At 39.3% G+C, this 18,956-nt stretch overlaps 1 protein-coding gene across 1 annotated transcript in view; it reads left to right on the top strand.

Moving 5' to 3' along the window:
* Positions 1 to 264: 264 nt before the first annotated feature.
* Positions 265 to 18,956, top strand: part of HJURP (Holliday junction recognition protein) — a 34,545-nt gene continuing 15,853 nt past the window's right edge. Inside the window, 6 exon segments of the mRNA XM_065418699.1 lie at positions 265 to 339; positions 1,502 to 1,568; positions 3,769 to 3,833; positions 5,088 to 5,115; positions 12,949 to 13,004; positions 18,749 to 18,806. Of these exon segments, the coding sequence (XP_065274771.1) occupies positions 265 to 339; positions 1,502 to 1,568; positions 3,769 to 3,833; positions 5,088 to 5,115; positions 12,949 to 13,004; positions 18,749 to 18,806 (349 nt within the window).

Below are 18,956 nucleotides of genomic sequence, written 5' to 3'. Positions count from 1 at the left end.
AGAGAGCTCTGAGAAGGAGATGGGCGGGACACAATAAGAAAAAAGGGGCGGAATTCCGATTACGATAGCCAATCGTCAGGAGAAACATTGACTCTAGGACCACTGATTCGCTGTTCCGAATAAAGTGACACGGCCAACCTCCAATCCGGTTGTCAGGGGTTGCGGAAGGCGGCGCGAAGTTTGAATCGGCGCGAGGAAGCTTGACGAGGAACTGGGGAGCGACGGATACGCCTGGGGGAAGCGGGGGGCGCGGGGCGCCCCGCCATGGAGGAGCTGGAGGAGAGGCTGCGCCGCAGCAACGCGCGGTTCGTGGACTCGCTGCAGCGGATCATAGAGAAGGTGAGGCCGGGGGCGGGGCCTCGTCACCGTCACCTCCTCCCCCCCCCCCCGTCGTTATGCCGGGAGTCGCGCGGCCCAGGCCCCGGTGCTCGCGCGGGGCGGGGGTGTCGCAGAACGACAGGCAAAGTCCAGCCGCTGGCCAGGCCCCCGCCCCCCCCCTTCATCGAAATCAGCCGCCCGGGCCGGGGGCGTTTGGGGGCGTTTGGGGGCCGGGCGCTCAAAGGTGTAAAACTTTAGGCGCAACTTTCCAACGTCTCTGCGCATAAAGTTAAGTTCCTACATGTGTCGTCGGTCACTTAACCAGCCTGGGACTGGGTCGCTTCGCAAAGGTGCTGAGCCCCCCCCTAGTCCCGCGGAAGTCTGGAGAGCGCACGGGCCTGTCACCCTCGGGACGTCGGGGGCCTTTTACTTACGTCTCTAAGTTTGGTTTGGGGAGTTAATTTTAGGAAGCTTGTAGCTCAGGGGTATTGCGTGTGGCAGCGATGTCACTGGTAACAAGCAAGTTATTGCAGCTTCCACGTTGTTGACAGGGAAGGGGGTGGCTCCCGTTTGATACATCCAGCGCGTTAGAGATGGAAATTCCCCCAGTATTTTTGTTTGGTTTTCGTCTTTATTTATAAACTTTAAAAATATGTGTGCAGTATTTTTTTAAAATACCCTTGATTGTCTTGGTAATAGCATTTAGATCATGATGATGGTAAATGCTTTTTCTCATCTTGCCAGTCCCCTCTAGACTGTATTGCCATACGGGATCAGACCAGTAGGCCCTCTAATCAGATTCTCAGTCTATCAATGGCCAAAACCAGTTACTTCAGAGGAAGGTGGAAGAAGCCCTATAAAGGACAGTGACGGGATATCTTGTCCATGGTGCACATTTACTCCTAAACACCTGTCAATTAGTGTTTGGCTTATGCCCTGGAACAGCAGTATTTATAGCCTTTAAAAATGTATTTCATCTAAAGTAAAAGTGGGTATTGTCAGATTGCAGACTTTAAAATACTTTAAAGTAAAAGTCTCTCTCTCTCTCTGAAACACACACACACAATCTAAACAAGCTTATGAAAATCTTTGAACTTTATGTAAAACCTCTGCTGTTAGAAATTTAACCAATAATTTCTGTTAAAATGGTCTGGTTTTTTTTTTTTTTTTTTTTTTGTAATAGTACAATTATCCCTTTGAAGATGATATACTTGTCTCTATGGAATCATTGACTTACGATACACCCATTGGTAAGAATTCCTTAAAATAGCATTTTTCATTTTTTATTTTTTTTCAGACCTACTACAGTGTACAGATTTACACAAATAGGACTGGATAATGTCTGGGCAAAAAGAATTCACTCTGTGGTCCAGATCCTACAGAAACTTCAGTATCTGCTGTAGTTTGCCCAGTTGGCATAGTCCCATCGAAGCCATATGTAAAATGCAATGCATGGGTAATTTTTACAGGCTCTGGCTCTATGTCCATATGTAGCAATGGATGAAGGGTAAAAGGAAGTTACAATTTTAGTCATTATTTAGGCCAAAAAAAAAGTCATTGGGGCTCAAAAGAACAGTGGTTAATACTATAGTGAGTTGTAAGGAACAAACATTAGGGTAGAAGAGGAATTTAAAGGAAAGAAAGTAAGTGAGAAAAGAGAATGAAGGGGAGAACCCAGTAGCCGTTATGTAAAAGCTGTTGTGATGTGAATATTTTGCAGTATCTCATTGGATGGAATAGATTGCGTTATCTTAAGAAGACTTTTTCTTCACTGTGAGAGCACATGGTTAATTCACAAAAAGAACAGGAGTACTTGTGGCACCTTAGAGACTAACAAATTTATTTGAGCATTAGCTTTCGTGGGCTACAGCCCACTTCATCGGATTCATGCAGTGGAAAATACAGTAGAAAGATAGAGATATATACACAGAGAACATGAAACAATGAGTGTTACCATACACACTATAAGGAGAGTGATCAGTTAAGGTGAGCTATTATCAGCAGGAGAGAAAAAGAACTGTTTGAAGTGGTAATAAAAATGGCCCATTTCCATCAATTGACAAGATGTGAGGAACTGGGGGGGAGGGGAGGAATAAGCATGGGGAAATAGTTTTACTTTGTGTAATAGCCCATCCACTCCCAGTCTTTATTCAAGCCTAATTTAATGGCGTCCAATTTGCAAATTAATTCCAAATCAGCAGTCTCTCATTGGAGTCTGTTTTTGAAGTTTTTGTTGTTGTAATACTGCGACTTTTAGGTCTGTAATCGAGTGGCCTGCTGATAATAGCTCACCTTAACTGATCACTCTCCTTATAGTGTGTATGGTAACACCCATTGTTTCATGTTCTCTGTGTGTGTATATATATGTCTTCCTACTGTATTTTCCACTGGATGCATCCTGTGAAGTGGGCTGTAGCCCACGAAAGCTTATGCTCAAATAAATGTGTTAGTCTCTAAGGTGCCACAAGTACTCCTGTTCTTTTTGCGGATACAGACTAACACGGCTGCTACTCTGAAACCCATGGTTAATTCAGTTACTGTACTGAGATTGGGGGAGTACATGTTTTTCCAGGGTCTCATAAAAGTTGTCATCCGTCAGAAGGGTTGCATGTATATGAGGAGATTCTAACCTAAAAGGCTGAGATCTCTCTAAAACGTCATATGGTCTGCAATTTAATAGGCATTGTCGTCTAATGGTTTGAACATGTTACTTGGAGCCAAGAACTGCTCTGCTATAGCTTCCTACCTGTCAAATGAGGATTGATACCTAAGTGCCTTAACAAGGTTAACTTAACTATTGTACGCATATGTAAAATGCTACAAAAATACCAACTATTATGTAGTCCCAGGTCCAGAATTAGGTTGTGTGTTTTTAAAGGCTTTTACAATCTTAATATGATTAAATATATTTTCAGGAGTTAAGGATTAGTGTTGGATTTTTTGTGTGTTTACATTTTTGCCACTTGGAATGTGTGAATTTGCAATGTCTGGTAATGTGTCTGGTTTTTGTAACATCTGTTTACACGTTATAGGAAACACTATATATAGGTCCCAGACCTTCGAAGACTTAAACATCCGAGTTGCTGTACACTCCACATAGGCTTGGTGCATTTAATGGGACTACTCACATATAAAGTTAGCTGCTTGCTTAGGTCTTTGTAGGATCAGGGCCATAACATGCAATGGAGCTGAGTTGTGTTATTAAGGAAACTAACTTTGAATTTACTGACTGTATTCAATTTAATCTCAAACATAGAACTGCATTAAAGAAGTCATTTTCATATAAATTGCTGGCCAACACACAGCGTAAATGACCTGCAGGTGTAGTTTGGTTTTGATGGTATTTTCATTGCCTCACACACACTCCTTAAATACAGAGAGATAATTCAACATAGACTTATACTGTAATGTATGCAAAATGTTTGTAGTAATTTATTTTGTTATATCTAGGACCACAGCTATGGGGTGATATGTCAGAAAAAAACATTAACGAATGGAAGAAAAAATTACATAAGGTATCTAATAACTCTCTTGCATGGTATGATTTCCTTAATTTAACCTTTCTGTTCCAAAGAATATTTGTGGGATACAATCAAAGAGAAATAGTTTTCCATTTCATAGTGACAAATAAGCTCAGCGGCCAAAAAAATATTGCGGAGAGAATACAGTTTGAAGCTCTTTTAACAGTACTCTTGTACCTCTTCAGCATATCACTGTTGACTTTAAAGTATACTTGAGGTAAAATGACAGCAGTTGGCCAAGTTCTGCCCTGGGGTCCCACCTCTAGCGTTATTAACATGGATTGTTTTGTAGAGATTGAAATAAAGGAATTACAATGTCTTTGCAATCTGAGTTGTCTCTAAGGCCATGTCTACACTACCACTTCTGTCTGCAAAACTTAGGTCACTCAGGGGTGTGAAAAAACACCCCCCTGAATGACATAAGTTTCGCTGACATAAGTGCTAGAGTGCACAGCACTATGTTGATGAGAGATCTTCTCCCACTGACAAAGCTACTGCCGCTCGTTGGACATGGTTTAATTATGCCAATGAGAGAATTCTCTCCCACTGGCATAGAGCGGCTACACGAAAGATCTTACAGCAGCACAGATGCATTGGTACAGCTCTGCTGCTGTAAGGTCTCTCGTGTAGACATAGCCTAAGTGTGCACATGCCAGGCTCAATTCTCTTCCTCCCTTATTGTTGTGGAAATTATATTACATGTGTTTCCTTTTTCCCTCTCTTTCTGCTCCACTCCAAAAAACAAATATTGGCCCCCTCAGCAAATATATATTACAAACATTTGTAAGAAACCAAACCTTCAGTCTTCTCCCAAATGCCTGTTCTAAAAGGTGGATTGTGTGGAGTGTCTTGAAGGTCAACAAATCTGGATTTTTTTGAACTAGGTAGATTAAAGGAAAGAAGAGTGAATTTTTAGTCTTGAGGGACCCAAAGGAGAATGCTCTCTCCTTAGCTCTCTGATATACCAAGGTAGCTGCCGCTTGTGTGTCTTTGATTTCAACAGTTAGCAGTATGGTGTGAGAAAGTAAGGTGGTGCTTCAGGTAAGATGATCCTAGGATAGTCAGTGCTTTGTAGGTCAATAACCTCTTAGACTGCAGCCAAAAGCTGTTGGGAATTGAGGTTGAATAGTACTTTACAGAATCAGGGCCCTTATAAATAAATAAGCAAAGTAAATAAGTGTCTTGCAAAATAACTTACACTGTTCTAAGGTTCTTCTGACTCTTCTCTTTTTTTGTTTTTAATTGCAGAGGGCCACACAATGTCAAAAAACCACAGGTAAAGGAAAAGTTTTGTATATTTCAACATGTACTGTATTTAATCTCTTCAAAAGCAAAATAAAAATGCCGTATCACCATATGTGTTGTTTTAGAAATATACATTTGCTTTTAATATGCTATGCAGTATAAGACTGAAGACATCTGATGTCTTCACCCCAGAAAATATTTTTATAGTGTCACTACTGGACATGTTACTATGCCTATTTTTAAAAAGCGTGAACTTTTTTTTTTTTTTTTTTAAGATTATCATTAGGGCTGTCAAGCGATTAAAAAAATGAATCTCGATTAATCGCGCTGTTAATAGAATACCATTTATTTAAATATTTTTGGATTTTTTTCTACATTTTCAAATATATTGATTTTAATTACAACGCAGAATACAAAGTGTACAGTGCTCACTTTATATTTATTTTTGATTACAAGTATTTACACTGTAAAAAAAAAAAAAAAAACCCCAAAGAAATAGTATTTTTCAATTCACCTAATACAAGTACTATAGTGCAATCTCTTAATCATGAAAGTTGAATTTACAAATGTGGAATCATGTACAAAAAAACTGCATTAAAAAATAAAACAATGTAAAATTTTAGAGCCTGCAAGTCCACTCAGTCCTACTTGTTCAGCCAATCACTCAGACAAACAAGTTTGTTTGCATTTGCAGGAGATAATGCTGCCCGCTTCTTGTTTACAATGTCACCTGAAAGTGAGAACAGGCGTTCTCTATGGCACTGTTGTAGCTGGCGTCACAAGATAAATATTCATATGTCGCTTCATGCTTCAACCACCATTCCAGGGGACATGCGTCCATGCTGATGACTAGTTCTGCTCAATAACAATCCAAAGCAGTGCGGACCGACGCATGTTCATTTTCATTATCTGAGTCAGATGCCACCAGCAGAAGGTTGGTTTTCTTTTTCGGTAGTTCAGATTCTATTGTTTCCGCATTGGAGTGTTGCTCTTTTAAGACTTCTGAAAGCATGCTCCACACATCGTCCCTCTCAGATTTTGGAAGGCACTTCAGATTCTTAAACCTTGGGTTGAGTGCTGTAGCCATCTTTAGAAATCTCACATTGTCAACTTCTTTGTGTTTTGTGAAATCTGCAGTGGAAGTGTTCTTAAAATGAACAACATGTGCTGGGTCATCCTCCTAGACTGCTATAACATGAAACATATGGCAGAATACAGGTAAAACAGAGCAGGGGACATACAATTCTTCCCCAAGGAGTTCAGTCACAAATTTAATTAACACATTATTTTTTTAAAGAGCGTCATCAGCATGGACGCATGTCCTCTGGAATGGTGGCCGAAGCATGCAGGGGGATACAAATGTTTAGCATATCTGGCACGTAAATATCTTGCAATGCCAGCTACAAAAGTGCCATGCAAATGCCTTTTCTCACTTTCTGGGTGACATTGTAAATAAGAAGAGGGCCCCATTATCTCCTGTAAATGTAAACAAACTTCTTTGTCTTAGCGATTGGTTGAACAAGAAGTAGACTGAGTGGACTTGTAGGCTCTAAAGTTTTACATTGTTTTGAGTGCAGTTATGTAACAAAAAATAAAAATCTACATTTGTTAATTGCACTTTCACGACAGAGATTACACTACGGTACTTGTATGAGGTGAATTGAAAAATGCTATTTCTTTTGTTTTGATCATTTTTACTGTACAAATATTTATAATCAAAAATAATACACACTTTGATTTCAATTACAACACAGAATACAATATATATGAAAATGTAGAGAAACATCCAAAGTATTTAATAAATTTCTATTGGTATTCTATTGTTTAACAGTGCGATTAAAATTGCGATTAATCGCGATTAATTTTTTTTGGTTAATCGCGTGAGTTAACTGCTATTAATCTACAACCCTAATTATTGTATACATTTTTACTATGGGATATTTTTAAAAAGTCCTGTTTTTAAATCTGAACTCTTCACTAACAATTTGCACTTTGAATGGAGGTCAGACGAATGCTCCAAAAGGTTCAGAAATGTGGATTTAAACAAAGCTTGAAATGAGTGCTTACACGGTAGGTGTGGTTGGTATCATTGCTTATTAAGATTTCCCAAGACTTCCTGTTATAAGACCCTGTTTTCAGTTACTTATAGTAACCAAATCTTTCAAGCTGAAATTTTCCATGTTTGCCTCAGGCTGAGTTTTGAAAAATTTCAGCCAAATTATTCAACAGTCGCCACTCTCTGGCTGCCCAGCTCTGAAGACAATGCAGAAGTAAGGATGGCAATACTGTGACCCCTCCCCCCCCCTGCAACTCCCTTTTGGGTCAGGACCCCCCCAATTTGAGAAACATTGGTCTCCCTGTGAAATCTGTACGGTATAGAGTAAAAGCACACAAGACCCGATTTCACGGGCGGAGACCCGATTTCATGGTCCTTGACTTGTTTTTCATGGCCATGACTTTGGTTGGACCTTAGTCATCCTCATAGAGTGACTGAGCATGTTCCAGCTCAGGGCTATGCAGGTTAAGCAGGACACTCCCTCTAATGACTGCTCTGGGCCTAGGTGCTGCTGGGTACTGAAAATCAGAGCTCGGAAGCTTGTCTCTCCTGTGCTCATAGGGACCCCTCCCCCCAGTTAGCACTCAGACAGCATGGAGGAGGAAGCAGTCTGATTTGAATGCAAAGAACAAAAGCTGTACGGGGGGAAGGTAAGGAGTAAATTGGAACAAATTGGTGAAACTGGGACTGGAGGGAGTGAAGGAGAGAAGCTGGGATTGAGGATAGTGGGGGTAATGGAGACTAGGACTGGCTGGGCACGGAGATTAAGACTGGGAGGGGGTGGGGGGTGGGCTTCTGGGAACTGGTTGGTGGGGCGGATGGGGTCACTGAGATTGGATGAGGAGCTGAAGGGGAGCGGGGACACTGGGATAGGCTGGTCTAGGAGACAGTCACTAAGAAACAGTGGGGGAAAAGAATAGGGGTGTGGTGGGAAGAGAGATTTAGATTGTATGAGGAGCATGAGGAGGGAGACTAGGACTGACTGGGCAAGAAGAGTAGGACTAGGATGTGAAGCCTTAGGGGTGGAGACTTGGACTGGATAGGCAAGGAGAAAGGGCCTGGGACAAGGAGCCACAGGTGGGGAAGAGACAGGGCTGGAAGAGACAGGGTGGGAAGGGGTCAAACTTGGAGGGGAAGGGGAAATGTGTTGTATTCTGTGTTGAAATTGAAATTAATATATTTGAAAATGTAGAAAACATCCAAAAATCTTTTAATAAATGGTATTCTGTTATTATTTAACAGTGCAGTTAATCATGCAATTGATTTTTTTAATTGCATGATTAATCATGATTAATTTTTTTTTAATCGCTTGACAGCCCTAATACAAATACATAAACAAAGAGAAAAACTGGAAAATTTATTTTTTTGCCTCAGAACAAAAGCAGAGAAACATCCATGCTGTCCATCCATTTTTGATAACAAATGTAAAGTATTTCTTAGGAGGACTTAAGACTAGCATAACTAAATTCAAAAATACTTCTGCTATAGGGCTTACTTTAATAAAATGGAAAAAAAACAAACAGAAGGTGTGAAGTGTTTTTTCTTCTACATGGCCTTGCATACAATAAAGAAGATGAGATTTAAATGTATTTCAAATCAAGCCTTTAGAATACTAAAAAACAAAACAAAACAAAAAACCCTCAAACCCAACAAATAAATTTATTTGGCATTAATTCCAATGCCATTAGCACATAGCAGGGCTAGGGTCAAATCCAGAGCTTAACGCAAAGACTTCCCAGTGCAAAGACATTAAACACTATCTTTTGAAGTCTCCATTGCAGGCTGTTCCACTGTCTGAATTTCATTCCACTACCTAAGAATATGTTTTAATTACCATTCTTTCCCCTCCCCCCGTCAACATATACACTTACTATTATAAAATTAGAAAGTTAAGAGGTGTGATCAAATGACTTCAGTGGTCTTTGGATCAAGCCTACAGTTAACATACTAGAAACCTTTTTTCAGGGAGAATTTCTATTACATCATCTGATTTATGAATACTGCTCTTGTGCTCAACCTGAGCCATATAAACAGTGTAACTACATCAGCTGAACTTGATAGTAAAGGACAAGTGTTACATTTAAAGAAAAAGGCCCTCAACCCTAAAGGATAGTTGACCCCAACATCCTTTTGTTGTGCTATCTACATTCATTCCCCATTCAAGAGTCCACCTTTAACCCAGTCTAACAATATATTAACAAAGAAAAACCTAACCAAACCAAAACCACCCCTATGTTCAAAGAACATTCAGGATGCAAAGACAAGCATCAGTAGTTGGAAAAAAATAATCACGATTAATCGCACTGTTAATAATAGAATATCATTAATTTTAATTTTTTTTGATGTTTTCTACATTTTCAAATTATATTAATTTCAATTTCAACACAGAATACAAAGTGTACAGTGGGGGTAGGAGGACCAAGGAAGGAATGTGTTAAACTCCTGGCAGGATGATATTTCTGTGGTGTTTAACATATAGTCCAAATTTTTTCTTACCTAAATAAAGGGGATGTTTTGTTCCAGTTTCAAAAAAAAAAAAAAAAAACCCTCTGTGATGTTTAATGGATTTTGCTTTATAGGGACAAAAGCAGAAATTTGGTTGATCTGACTACCCTTGTTGCTTCCCAATAGCACAGTTAAGTTGGGGGTAATGTAACCCTGAATCAGCACTTTAAAAATAAAATATATTGCTAAAAGTTATTTGCAATGCACTGTAGATGTACGTCGTGTTCACAAAGTGAGCAAGATGTGATCCCTGACCCAAAGAGTTTATAAGCTAAGGTCCTGATCCTGCAAACATCATAAACTCATGTGCTTAACTTTGTGCATGCGAGTAATCCCATCCTCGTCTTGTTTGGTCCTTCTCCCCTTATCATTCCATATGCATTTCTCTAAGGCCTCATCCTGCAAACTGCTAGGCATGAAATTAGTCCCACTAACTTCAGTGGGACTACTTGTATGTGTAAAATTGAACACAATGAATAAATATTTGCAGGATCCCCATATGCCTAATTTAAGAAGCCAAAAGGTTTTTCCCTATCATAATAAAAATAAATAATGCTTTGATCTTTGACTAACCTCAGTTTATCTAGAAACAGACTTGAAGCAGTTAAAGCAAAAGCAACCAATTTTTCCTTCTGCAGGAACTTTTTTTTTCCATGTCAAACATGGATGGGTAGCTTTAGACTGTCTGGTTATACATATATTTTTATTATACATAATGTTTCCATTTTTTGCAGACCAATTGCATCACATGTGCTCTGTCATGAGAAGACATAAGAACTACAGTTTTAGTACCAGCAGATTAGGAAGATTTAGGTACAGAACTTTTATTAGGTATCCTTAGTTCTAGAGAGGAGAATCAAATTCTTGCTAATAGTGTAATAATATCAAACTGAGTTAATTTCTCCTTTTCCCCTGCCTCTCATGCACATCAAAAGCATGTCCCATGTATAGATATTAGAGGCTGTACTACTATTGAGAAACTAGATACAATGCCTATTAGTATTATTTAATTCTGTTTCCAAAGCCAAAGGCTTTTTCTTCATATTTTCAGATTTCTTCTCAACTACTTCAAATCAGTTTTCAGTCTGAGAAATTTTATTAAGGATAGTATCTAGTTTAGTATCAAGAATCAAATTACCCTTCAAGAGTATTCACAGCTGTAAATACAAATTAAACAAAGTTGGCATCAGATGTAATCACCGGTTTTAAGGAAATTTAATTATTCTTTTTTTAATCAGCTAGGCTGAGTGCTTCTGGTGCACTAATAAGCTAAGGGAGAAGATGGCGGGGACTGAAGCACAAAGTAAAATCTTTCACTGGATTCTTAAAGGAGAAAAAAGCATGGAGCACATTTTAGACTCTTTTTATAACCACAGATGCTGTTAAGGTCTTTACATTTGTTTTGCTTCTTATGAAAGAAAAATAAAATTAAAATATAAGGATGGAGACAAGTGCCCCCTTAAGCCAAGGAGGGCAAGCACAATTTGTAAAGGAAGAAACTGTTCTAAGATGGGCTGCCCAAAATATACCAGAAAGCTATGAAGCACTTAAAGCAGCTCCTGAAGTAGCGGGTGGGGAAAAAAACCAAACTTCCCTGCTACCAGGGCCAGCTCCAGGCACCAGCTTGGCAAGCAGGTGCTTGGGGCGGCTGCTCGGGAGAGGGGTGGCACCTCCAGCTATTCGGCAGCAATTCGGTGGATGGTCCCTCACTCCCGCTGGGAGCGAAGGACCTTCCCCCGAATTGCCGCCGCAGATCGCGATCGCGGGTTTTTTTTTGTTTGTTTTTTTTTTGGCTGCTTGGGGAGGCCAAAACCCTGGAGCCGGCCCTGCCTGCTACCCCCTTCAAAATACACAGAAAACTGCCTCCCCTCTTCCTCTTCTCTAATGACTCTCAAAGACAGTACCAGGAAATGTAGGCAGAGAATATCCACCTTCTGGTGTCACTTGAGGGAGCATGCGGGAAGAGTATAGGAGCTCACACTGATGTGTGCATGTGGAGGTGTCGCTCCCTGGTTCAGTTGTGGCACATTTGACAGTTGCAAGATGGTACTGGTGAAGCAGTCCAGGAAGGGTCAGATCTGGGAACACCAGCAGAGCTATTTTGTGTAAATAGTGTTCATTTAATGCAGTCCTGTGTTTGAGGCAGGTATCTGGAGCAGGCAAAAGGCAAAATAAAAGTTACTTGAAACTAGACAAATGTATATTTATGATTCTCTATTTTTCCTTATATATTACTAAAAAATGTAGCTCTAGTCTAAATCAACTCCTTCCTTGCTTCCTAGCACATTTTTGGGCACTGTGTAAATAATCCACACAAAGAACACAGAAGAAGGCATGCTGCATCTCATTAGAACATTATAAATGGTTCTAACAGTATTTGCAACTCGTAATCAGTAATTACTAGTTGCAAGTAGTATAAATATTTATCTACCTAAAAGAGCAAATTAATGACTCTAGTGTAAGCCTTGTAAATCTTTTTGTTTAAAAGAGAAATTCTTATGCTTTGAATGTAATTTCCAGTATCTACGGCATGCATTTTTTTGATGTGTACAACTTTACAAAAATTTAGTAAAAATGTTCAGGAACCAATGCTTATGGGAAAGCTTCATAGCTAGAAGGGATTATGCAAAAGTCCAGAACTATTGGATGACTTCTAGAGGTATAAAGGGCAGTTTAGCACCCAACTATACTTGTTCCCCTGAAAATCTCTCCCCCTAACATTTAAGAATGTTAATCATTCGTTTTGGGCAACTTCTATATTTTAAAGGCAAATATTACTTGTACTGTATAGAAATAGGCTCTGATCCTGCAAACACTTAAGTGTGTGTTTGTATAACTTGATTTGTGTGTAGTCCCAATGAGGTTAATAGAACTACCCACATAAATAAAGTTAAGACAGTTGCTTAAGTATTGTAAGATTGGGTCCCTAGAGATTAGCAGTGTTTTACAAATAGTTTGCAGTTGTCTATTAGAGAGGTTTTTGAGTATCTGTCTAAAAGCATCGGGTGAGATATACAGCTGATCTAATGAACATAGCTTCATTGACTTCAGTTATACTATGCCAATTTATATTGGGTGAAAATCTGACGTGGTGTGTCATACTTCCTTTCTTTCATTCCTTTGTATGTGTGCTGAATTTGTTAAACCTTTCCGGAGTTTACTTATTTAGAAAATACTTTAATTATAAATATTTACGTCTAAATGAGGAATTAGTTAAATCAGTTTTTGGATGCAAATCTAACACTCATTTGCAATATGTCACATTCTAAAAGAGATGTCTTTTTTTCATACCTTCTAATTAAGAAACACGAAAGCAATGGATCTCTGATTTTGAAGATGAAGATTTAAAAGTACCTCAGGTATGGACACCATAAAGTTTTCTGGCAAATGTGAATGTGTTAGACATTAATGTATGACTATGTAAATATATTTACAATGTTTTTCTTCCTGCAGGATTCTGTATGATTTTTATAAGAGCCTAACTTAAAATAAAAGTGTCAATTACTGAATTAAATTACCATGCTGTTTAATACAGATCCTCATTTTTTCAAAAAGGTTGTATGTTTTCTTCCTTGTCTACTACGGTATTCCACTTTGGTTCAGACATTGTATATTTGAATTTTTGCAAAGTGTTTGCAACAGTGCATCTCCTTCAAGAATTGTCCATATAGTTCCTCAGCAGTTGAATGCACATGCCTCCTTTGTGGCCAGTTGCATCCTTTTAGAAGAGCTCTTATTGTTAGTATGTGCATGTTCCTTCATGGGTTGAAACAGAATTTATTCTCATAGTTACTGTGATCATCTAATTTACTTTTCCTATCTTTAAAGCAATGGAGCAACTCACTGTGATCTGCAGTTGTTATGGGTTTTGTGCCTTACCATACCCTTATCAGCTGTATCCCCCATCTGCCATCAAGATGAGTTTGAGGCTTCATTTTATCTGTGCTGAGGCACAATGGTTTCTAATTGCATTACTTGGTGCAATGGAGTCCAGATTATGTCAAACTCTGATCTAATGTGCCCTTGCATTTGGTGCACCCCATGTCATACAGAAGTTCAACTAAACTGTACTACTTAGGTGTCTAGCCCTGATGTAACTGGGCCTCAAGTTTTTTAGTAAATGTTCACAGTTTAACAGAAGGGCTGCAGGGGCTCCCTGTGCAGCTGCAGGGCCAGTGACATTGCAGGCACAAGTTGCAGGGAAGTCTGCGGTCTTGATGGGGAATGAGCAGAGACCCCCCAAGACCACGGGAAGGAGAGCGAGCCCCTGACTGCAAGGAGGCCACCCTGCTGCTGAACAGCTCCTCAGGGATGGCCCCCACACTCCCAGCTGGTGAATGAGTGAGTGGGACTGTAACAGCAGGGCTGCAGAGAGCTTCCTGTGGGGCTGGGATACTGGACCCTATGGGCATAAGGTGTGGGGGAGACTTCATTTGCTAACTGCAATGAATGGATATGTTTTTCAGCCATTTCTGTGTGTCAGGTGACATCAGTGTTTACTAACGACTGAATCCTGCTAAGCTTAAGTCATCTGGCAGGCTGAGGCTTTTATGGGTAGGGTGAAGCAGGAAAGCCAGTGAGCAGTACGGTCCTTAGAGCAGTTATCATCTTTTTCTCTGGTTATAGCTCTCAACAATATTGGGAAATTATATTTGGACCTTGGTATTGGTCTCCATTGTTCTAAAGTGGGGTGGGAGTTTTTTAAGCCTGTTCCTACTGTTTTTAAAAGTGTACTATAATCTTCTTTCCTCTTGTACTGCACATATTGACAGTTGTATTTTTATTTCACTTTTTATAGAGAAATGCATGTTGTTTATAGAAATAGTCTTTTGTATTACGTCTTCTATAACTATTTTTGTCCATCATGTGATTATCTCCTCCCTACTGTGCTGTGGATCTATGAACATCCGCTGAATCCCAGCCTCTGTTTTAAATTAATCTAAAATGAAAGAGCTATTTCTTGTGGGCTTTGAAACCTACAGATGGGGTTGTTGTTGTTTTTTCCAATTGAAGACAGGGTTTTTTTTTTTTTTAACCTTACTTATGTTTAAGGTGTTTTCAGTTGTAAACTCTACGGGCTTTTTAAGGGTTAGTTGCTTTGGGGACTTGCTCCTTCTCAGGATCAAATGTGAAACAGTACCTGAAATTCAGTGTGGCAGGCTTCATGGGTTTGTTGCACCCTTTAAGTAATGACGTTGTTTTTCTAGTTATTTGTCTCAAGTTCCTGAAAGTTTTTTGTCTGTCTGCATTTTGCTGTTGTCTTCAGTCCAAAGTGCATTTTTGAATTAGGTAGAAAAATAGTGTTTAGATTTGTTTTACCAGAGTTCTTTAAGAACCTCGTTGCAAGATGTCAATTGAAAACATGTAGAAAAAGCTATTTGTCTGTATCCGTACCTTTGCATTGAATTGTAAAAAGTTACTAAAAAATTGACTCTGAAATTTTCTCTACTGAAACCTTTTTCGTAAACCGTTAAGAGCCTCATCTGCATACATTGTGATTTATTGCCATTGACTCCAATTATTTCATTGGGTGCAGGATCAAACCCCTACATTCTGGGGAATATTAATATAGTGTTAAGAAAACCAGTTGCAGATAACACTGGTCTACAATTTTTGAGAAGTCGTCTGCTTCAGAGATAAAATGTGCTATTTATTATGTATTTTGATGTGCTGAATTCAAATATGACAATTAAAACAACTGATTGGCTACTGTTTCTAAGATATTTAAGTTTTTACATTTTATGTCTATGTATATTGTGTAGATAGTAGAGTTTTAATCATAAATTGTAAACCTAGGTCTTTTCATGTGTTTATGGTTGCTTTACATGATAATATTTCACCTGTCCTGTTTATGTAACACTTTAAAAATCAGCAAAAGGGTTATATAAATAAAATTGATTAGGAAACAAAAGGCAAAAAACGATTATGTACATAGTTTAGTCCTATTCAGTTTCTACTCGGCACGTCTCTTGTATTCATTAAATGGAGCATCTCTTGTCACTGTCCAGCAATAGTCTGCAAGCATTGATGGGCTCCATTTGCACTGATAGCGTTTCTCCATTGTTGCAATGTCCTGGTGAAATCGCTCGCCGTGCTCGTCGCTCACTGCTCCGCAGTTCGGTGGAAAAAAATCTAAATGAGAGTGCAAAAAATGTATCTTTAGTGACATGTTGCAACCAAGGCTTTTGTATGCCTTGAGGAGGTTTTCCACCAACAACCTGTAGTTGTCTGCCTTGTTGTTTCCGAGAAAATTTATTGCCACTAACTGGAAGGCTTTCCATGCCATCTTTTCCTTGCCACGCAGTGCATGGTCAAATGCATCATCGCGAAGAAGTTCACGAATCTGAGGACCAACAAAGACACCTTCCTTTATCTTAGCTTCACTTAACCTTGGAAATTTTCCACGGAGGTACTTGAAAGCTGCTTGTGTTTTGTCAATGGCCTTGACAAAGTTCTTCATCACACCCAGCTTGATGTGTAAGGGTGGTAACAAAATCTTCCTTGATTCAACAAGTGGTGGATGCTGAACACTTTTCCTCCCAGGCTCCAATGACTGTCGGAGTGGCCGATCTTTCTTGATGTAGTGGGAATCTCTTGCACGACTATCCCATTCGCAGAGAAAACAGCAGTTCTTTGTGTATCCAGTCTGCAGACCAAGCAAGAGAGCAACAACCTTCAAATCGCCACAAAGCTGCCACTGATGTTGGTCATAGTTTATGCACCTCAAAAGTTGTTTCATGTTGTCATAGGTTTCCTTCATATGGACTGCATGACCAACTGGAATTGATGGCAAAACATTGCCATTGTGCAGTAAAACAGCTTTAAGACTCGTCTTGGATGAATCAATGAACAGTCTCCACTCATCTGGATTGTGAACGATGTTGAGGGCTGCCATCACACCATCGATGTTGTTGCAGGCTACAATATCACCTTCCATGAAGAAGAATGGGACAAGATCCTTTTGACGGTCACGGAACATGGAAACCCTAACATCACCTGCCAGGAGATTCCACTGCTGTAGTCTGGAGCCCAACAGCTCTGCCTTACTCTTGGGTAGTTCCAAATCCCTGACAAGGTCATTCAGTTCACCTTGTGTTATGAGGTGTGGTTCAGAGGAGGAGGATGGGAGAAAATGTGGGTCCTGTGACATTGATGGTTCAGGACCAGAAGTTTCATCCTCTTCTTCGTCTGACTCAAGTGAGAATGATTCTGGTGCATCAGGAACCGGCAGTCCTTCTCCGTGGGGTACTGGGCGTATAGCTGATGGAATGTTTGGATAATGCACAGTCCACTTTTTCTTCTTTGACACACCTTTCCCAACTGGAGGCACCATGCAGAAGTAACAATTGCTGGTATGATCTGTTGGCTCTCTCCAAATCATTGGCACTGCAAAAGGCATAGATTTCCTTTTCCTTTTCAACCACTGGCGAAGATTTGTTGCACAAGTGTTGCAGCATATGTGTGGGGCCCACCTCTTGTCCTGATCTCCAATTTTGCAGCCAAAATAAAAGTGATAGGCTTTCTTAACCATAGTGGTTATACTGCGCTTTTGGGATGCAAAAGTCACTTCACCACAAACATAGCAGAAGTTGTCTGCACTGTTCACACAAGTATGAGGCATCTCTGCTCATTTTGGCTAAACAGAAATGTGTCCCTTTGCAAAATCAAACACTGACAAATAAGAGAGCACGACACTGTATGATTTCTAGAGCTGATATAGGGCAATTTGTTCAGCAGAGTGATGTAAGCTTCGTTATGATTGCATCATCCATGACTTCTAGGAATAACATGATGCAATTCATATCACGTATGACGCAATACCAGCTTCAGATTGCATCATTCATTGTTTTGCCTAAAAAGCAAGTACTGTCCAAACCCAGTCATAGATTTATTCATAGATCCAGTCAAAGATGTATTTTAGTCATTTCTGGTTTAAATTGAGATCCCTTCCCTTTATAACTCACTTATCCTCCGCCATTCCCAAGTCAAGGGTCGTATATACTGACCCAATAGCATATCTTGAAAACTAGAGCCAATCAACAATTTTAAGCATCATTTTCGTTCTCAGTGACCCAGAATTAGTAAAGTTTGACTACATTTATTTCAGAAGCATTTTGGCTGTAGAGCAGTGTAACCAGTCCCTTTCTTTGTGTAAGTAGAAAACTTCATTTGACTCTCTCTATAATGTAATAGTATCTGCAGTAAAGTAAGTTAATCAGTCTTGCAAATTTCTGTTTTCCTGTGGCACGCAACTGTAATTGACAGGAAAATAAGATCTCTGTTCTTTTCATTATCCTTCTCATAATAGAGGATGAGGGAATAAACTTTTTTTCTCAGCTGGTAAACTTCCATGACCATTTTGCAAGGCAGCCTTCATATAAACACTTTAAAAAGCCTTTGTAGTTAATTAACCTTAAGTGTGGTACTACTTTGAAACTAGGTGGCTCTGCTCTTGATTCTACTCCAAGAATAACATTGTGATGTTGAAGATTTGTTGTCTCTGCATGACACCAGATGAAATGTACTCAGTTTATAAGTATGTTTTTTTCCCCCTAATTGCCAGGTCTACAAACTCAACATGGAATCTGAAGCTCAAACTGGATTTTTTTTGGCTCATAGATTACCTACAGTAAAGATACAGCAATCAAAATTCTTTTAGCTATTCTATTAAACTAATCTATCTGATCCCCATCACTATATCATTGTTGTGCTGTTAGATTGTTCCCCTGAAAATCTCTCCCCCTAACATTTAAGAATGTTAATCATTCATTTTGGGCAACTTGTATATTTTATTGTATATTTTAAAGGGAAATAAAAAAACCGAGTACACACTAGCTTCCTTTCACTGTTATGTTGGCTCTCCGTGAATAAAAGGAGTAAAAAGGAGTAAAAAACTGAGTATTCAGCTGAGAGTCAAGAATAGGCTTTAGGAGCAGTTTTGTTGATTAAGATGCCATTTTGACATAGTCATTTTCACAAGAGAATTGGGCTTTCCAGCAGTAACAGTGGAACTAATGGCAAAGGGAATTTGAGTAGTCCAGATTATTAGAGCTAAACTGCTACTAGTTCTTGTGACTTTGTTCATGTGTGTTTTTATTTTAAGGAACCTGCTAGAAAATCCTTTATAGACTCCTATGAAGAGATTCAAGTTGCTGACACAGGTAAGATTTCAATAAAGTTATTATACTTGCCATTAGTATTTATTAATTTAAATGCATGGAAGTCCTGCTAGTTGCCATTTTTCCAAAATAATTAAAATGGTGGGTTTAATCTGGGTCTGCTTTTTACACTCTTATTATGTTATAGCTGAA

This window comes from Emys orbicularis, chromosome 1 (genome assembly GCF_028017835.1).
Source record: "Emys orbicularis isolate rEmyOrb1 chromosome 1, rEmyOrb1.hap1, whole genome shotgun sequence".
Classification (NCBI taxonomy): domain Eukaryota; kingdom Metazoa; phylum Chordata; order Testudines; family Emydidae; genus Emys; species Emys orbicularis.
Note: the sequence above shows the minus strand (reverse complement) of the source record. Positions and strands in the feature narration are given on the sequence as shown.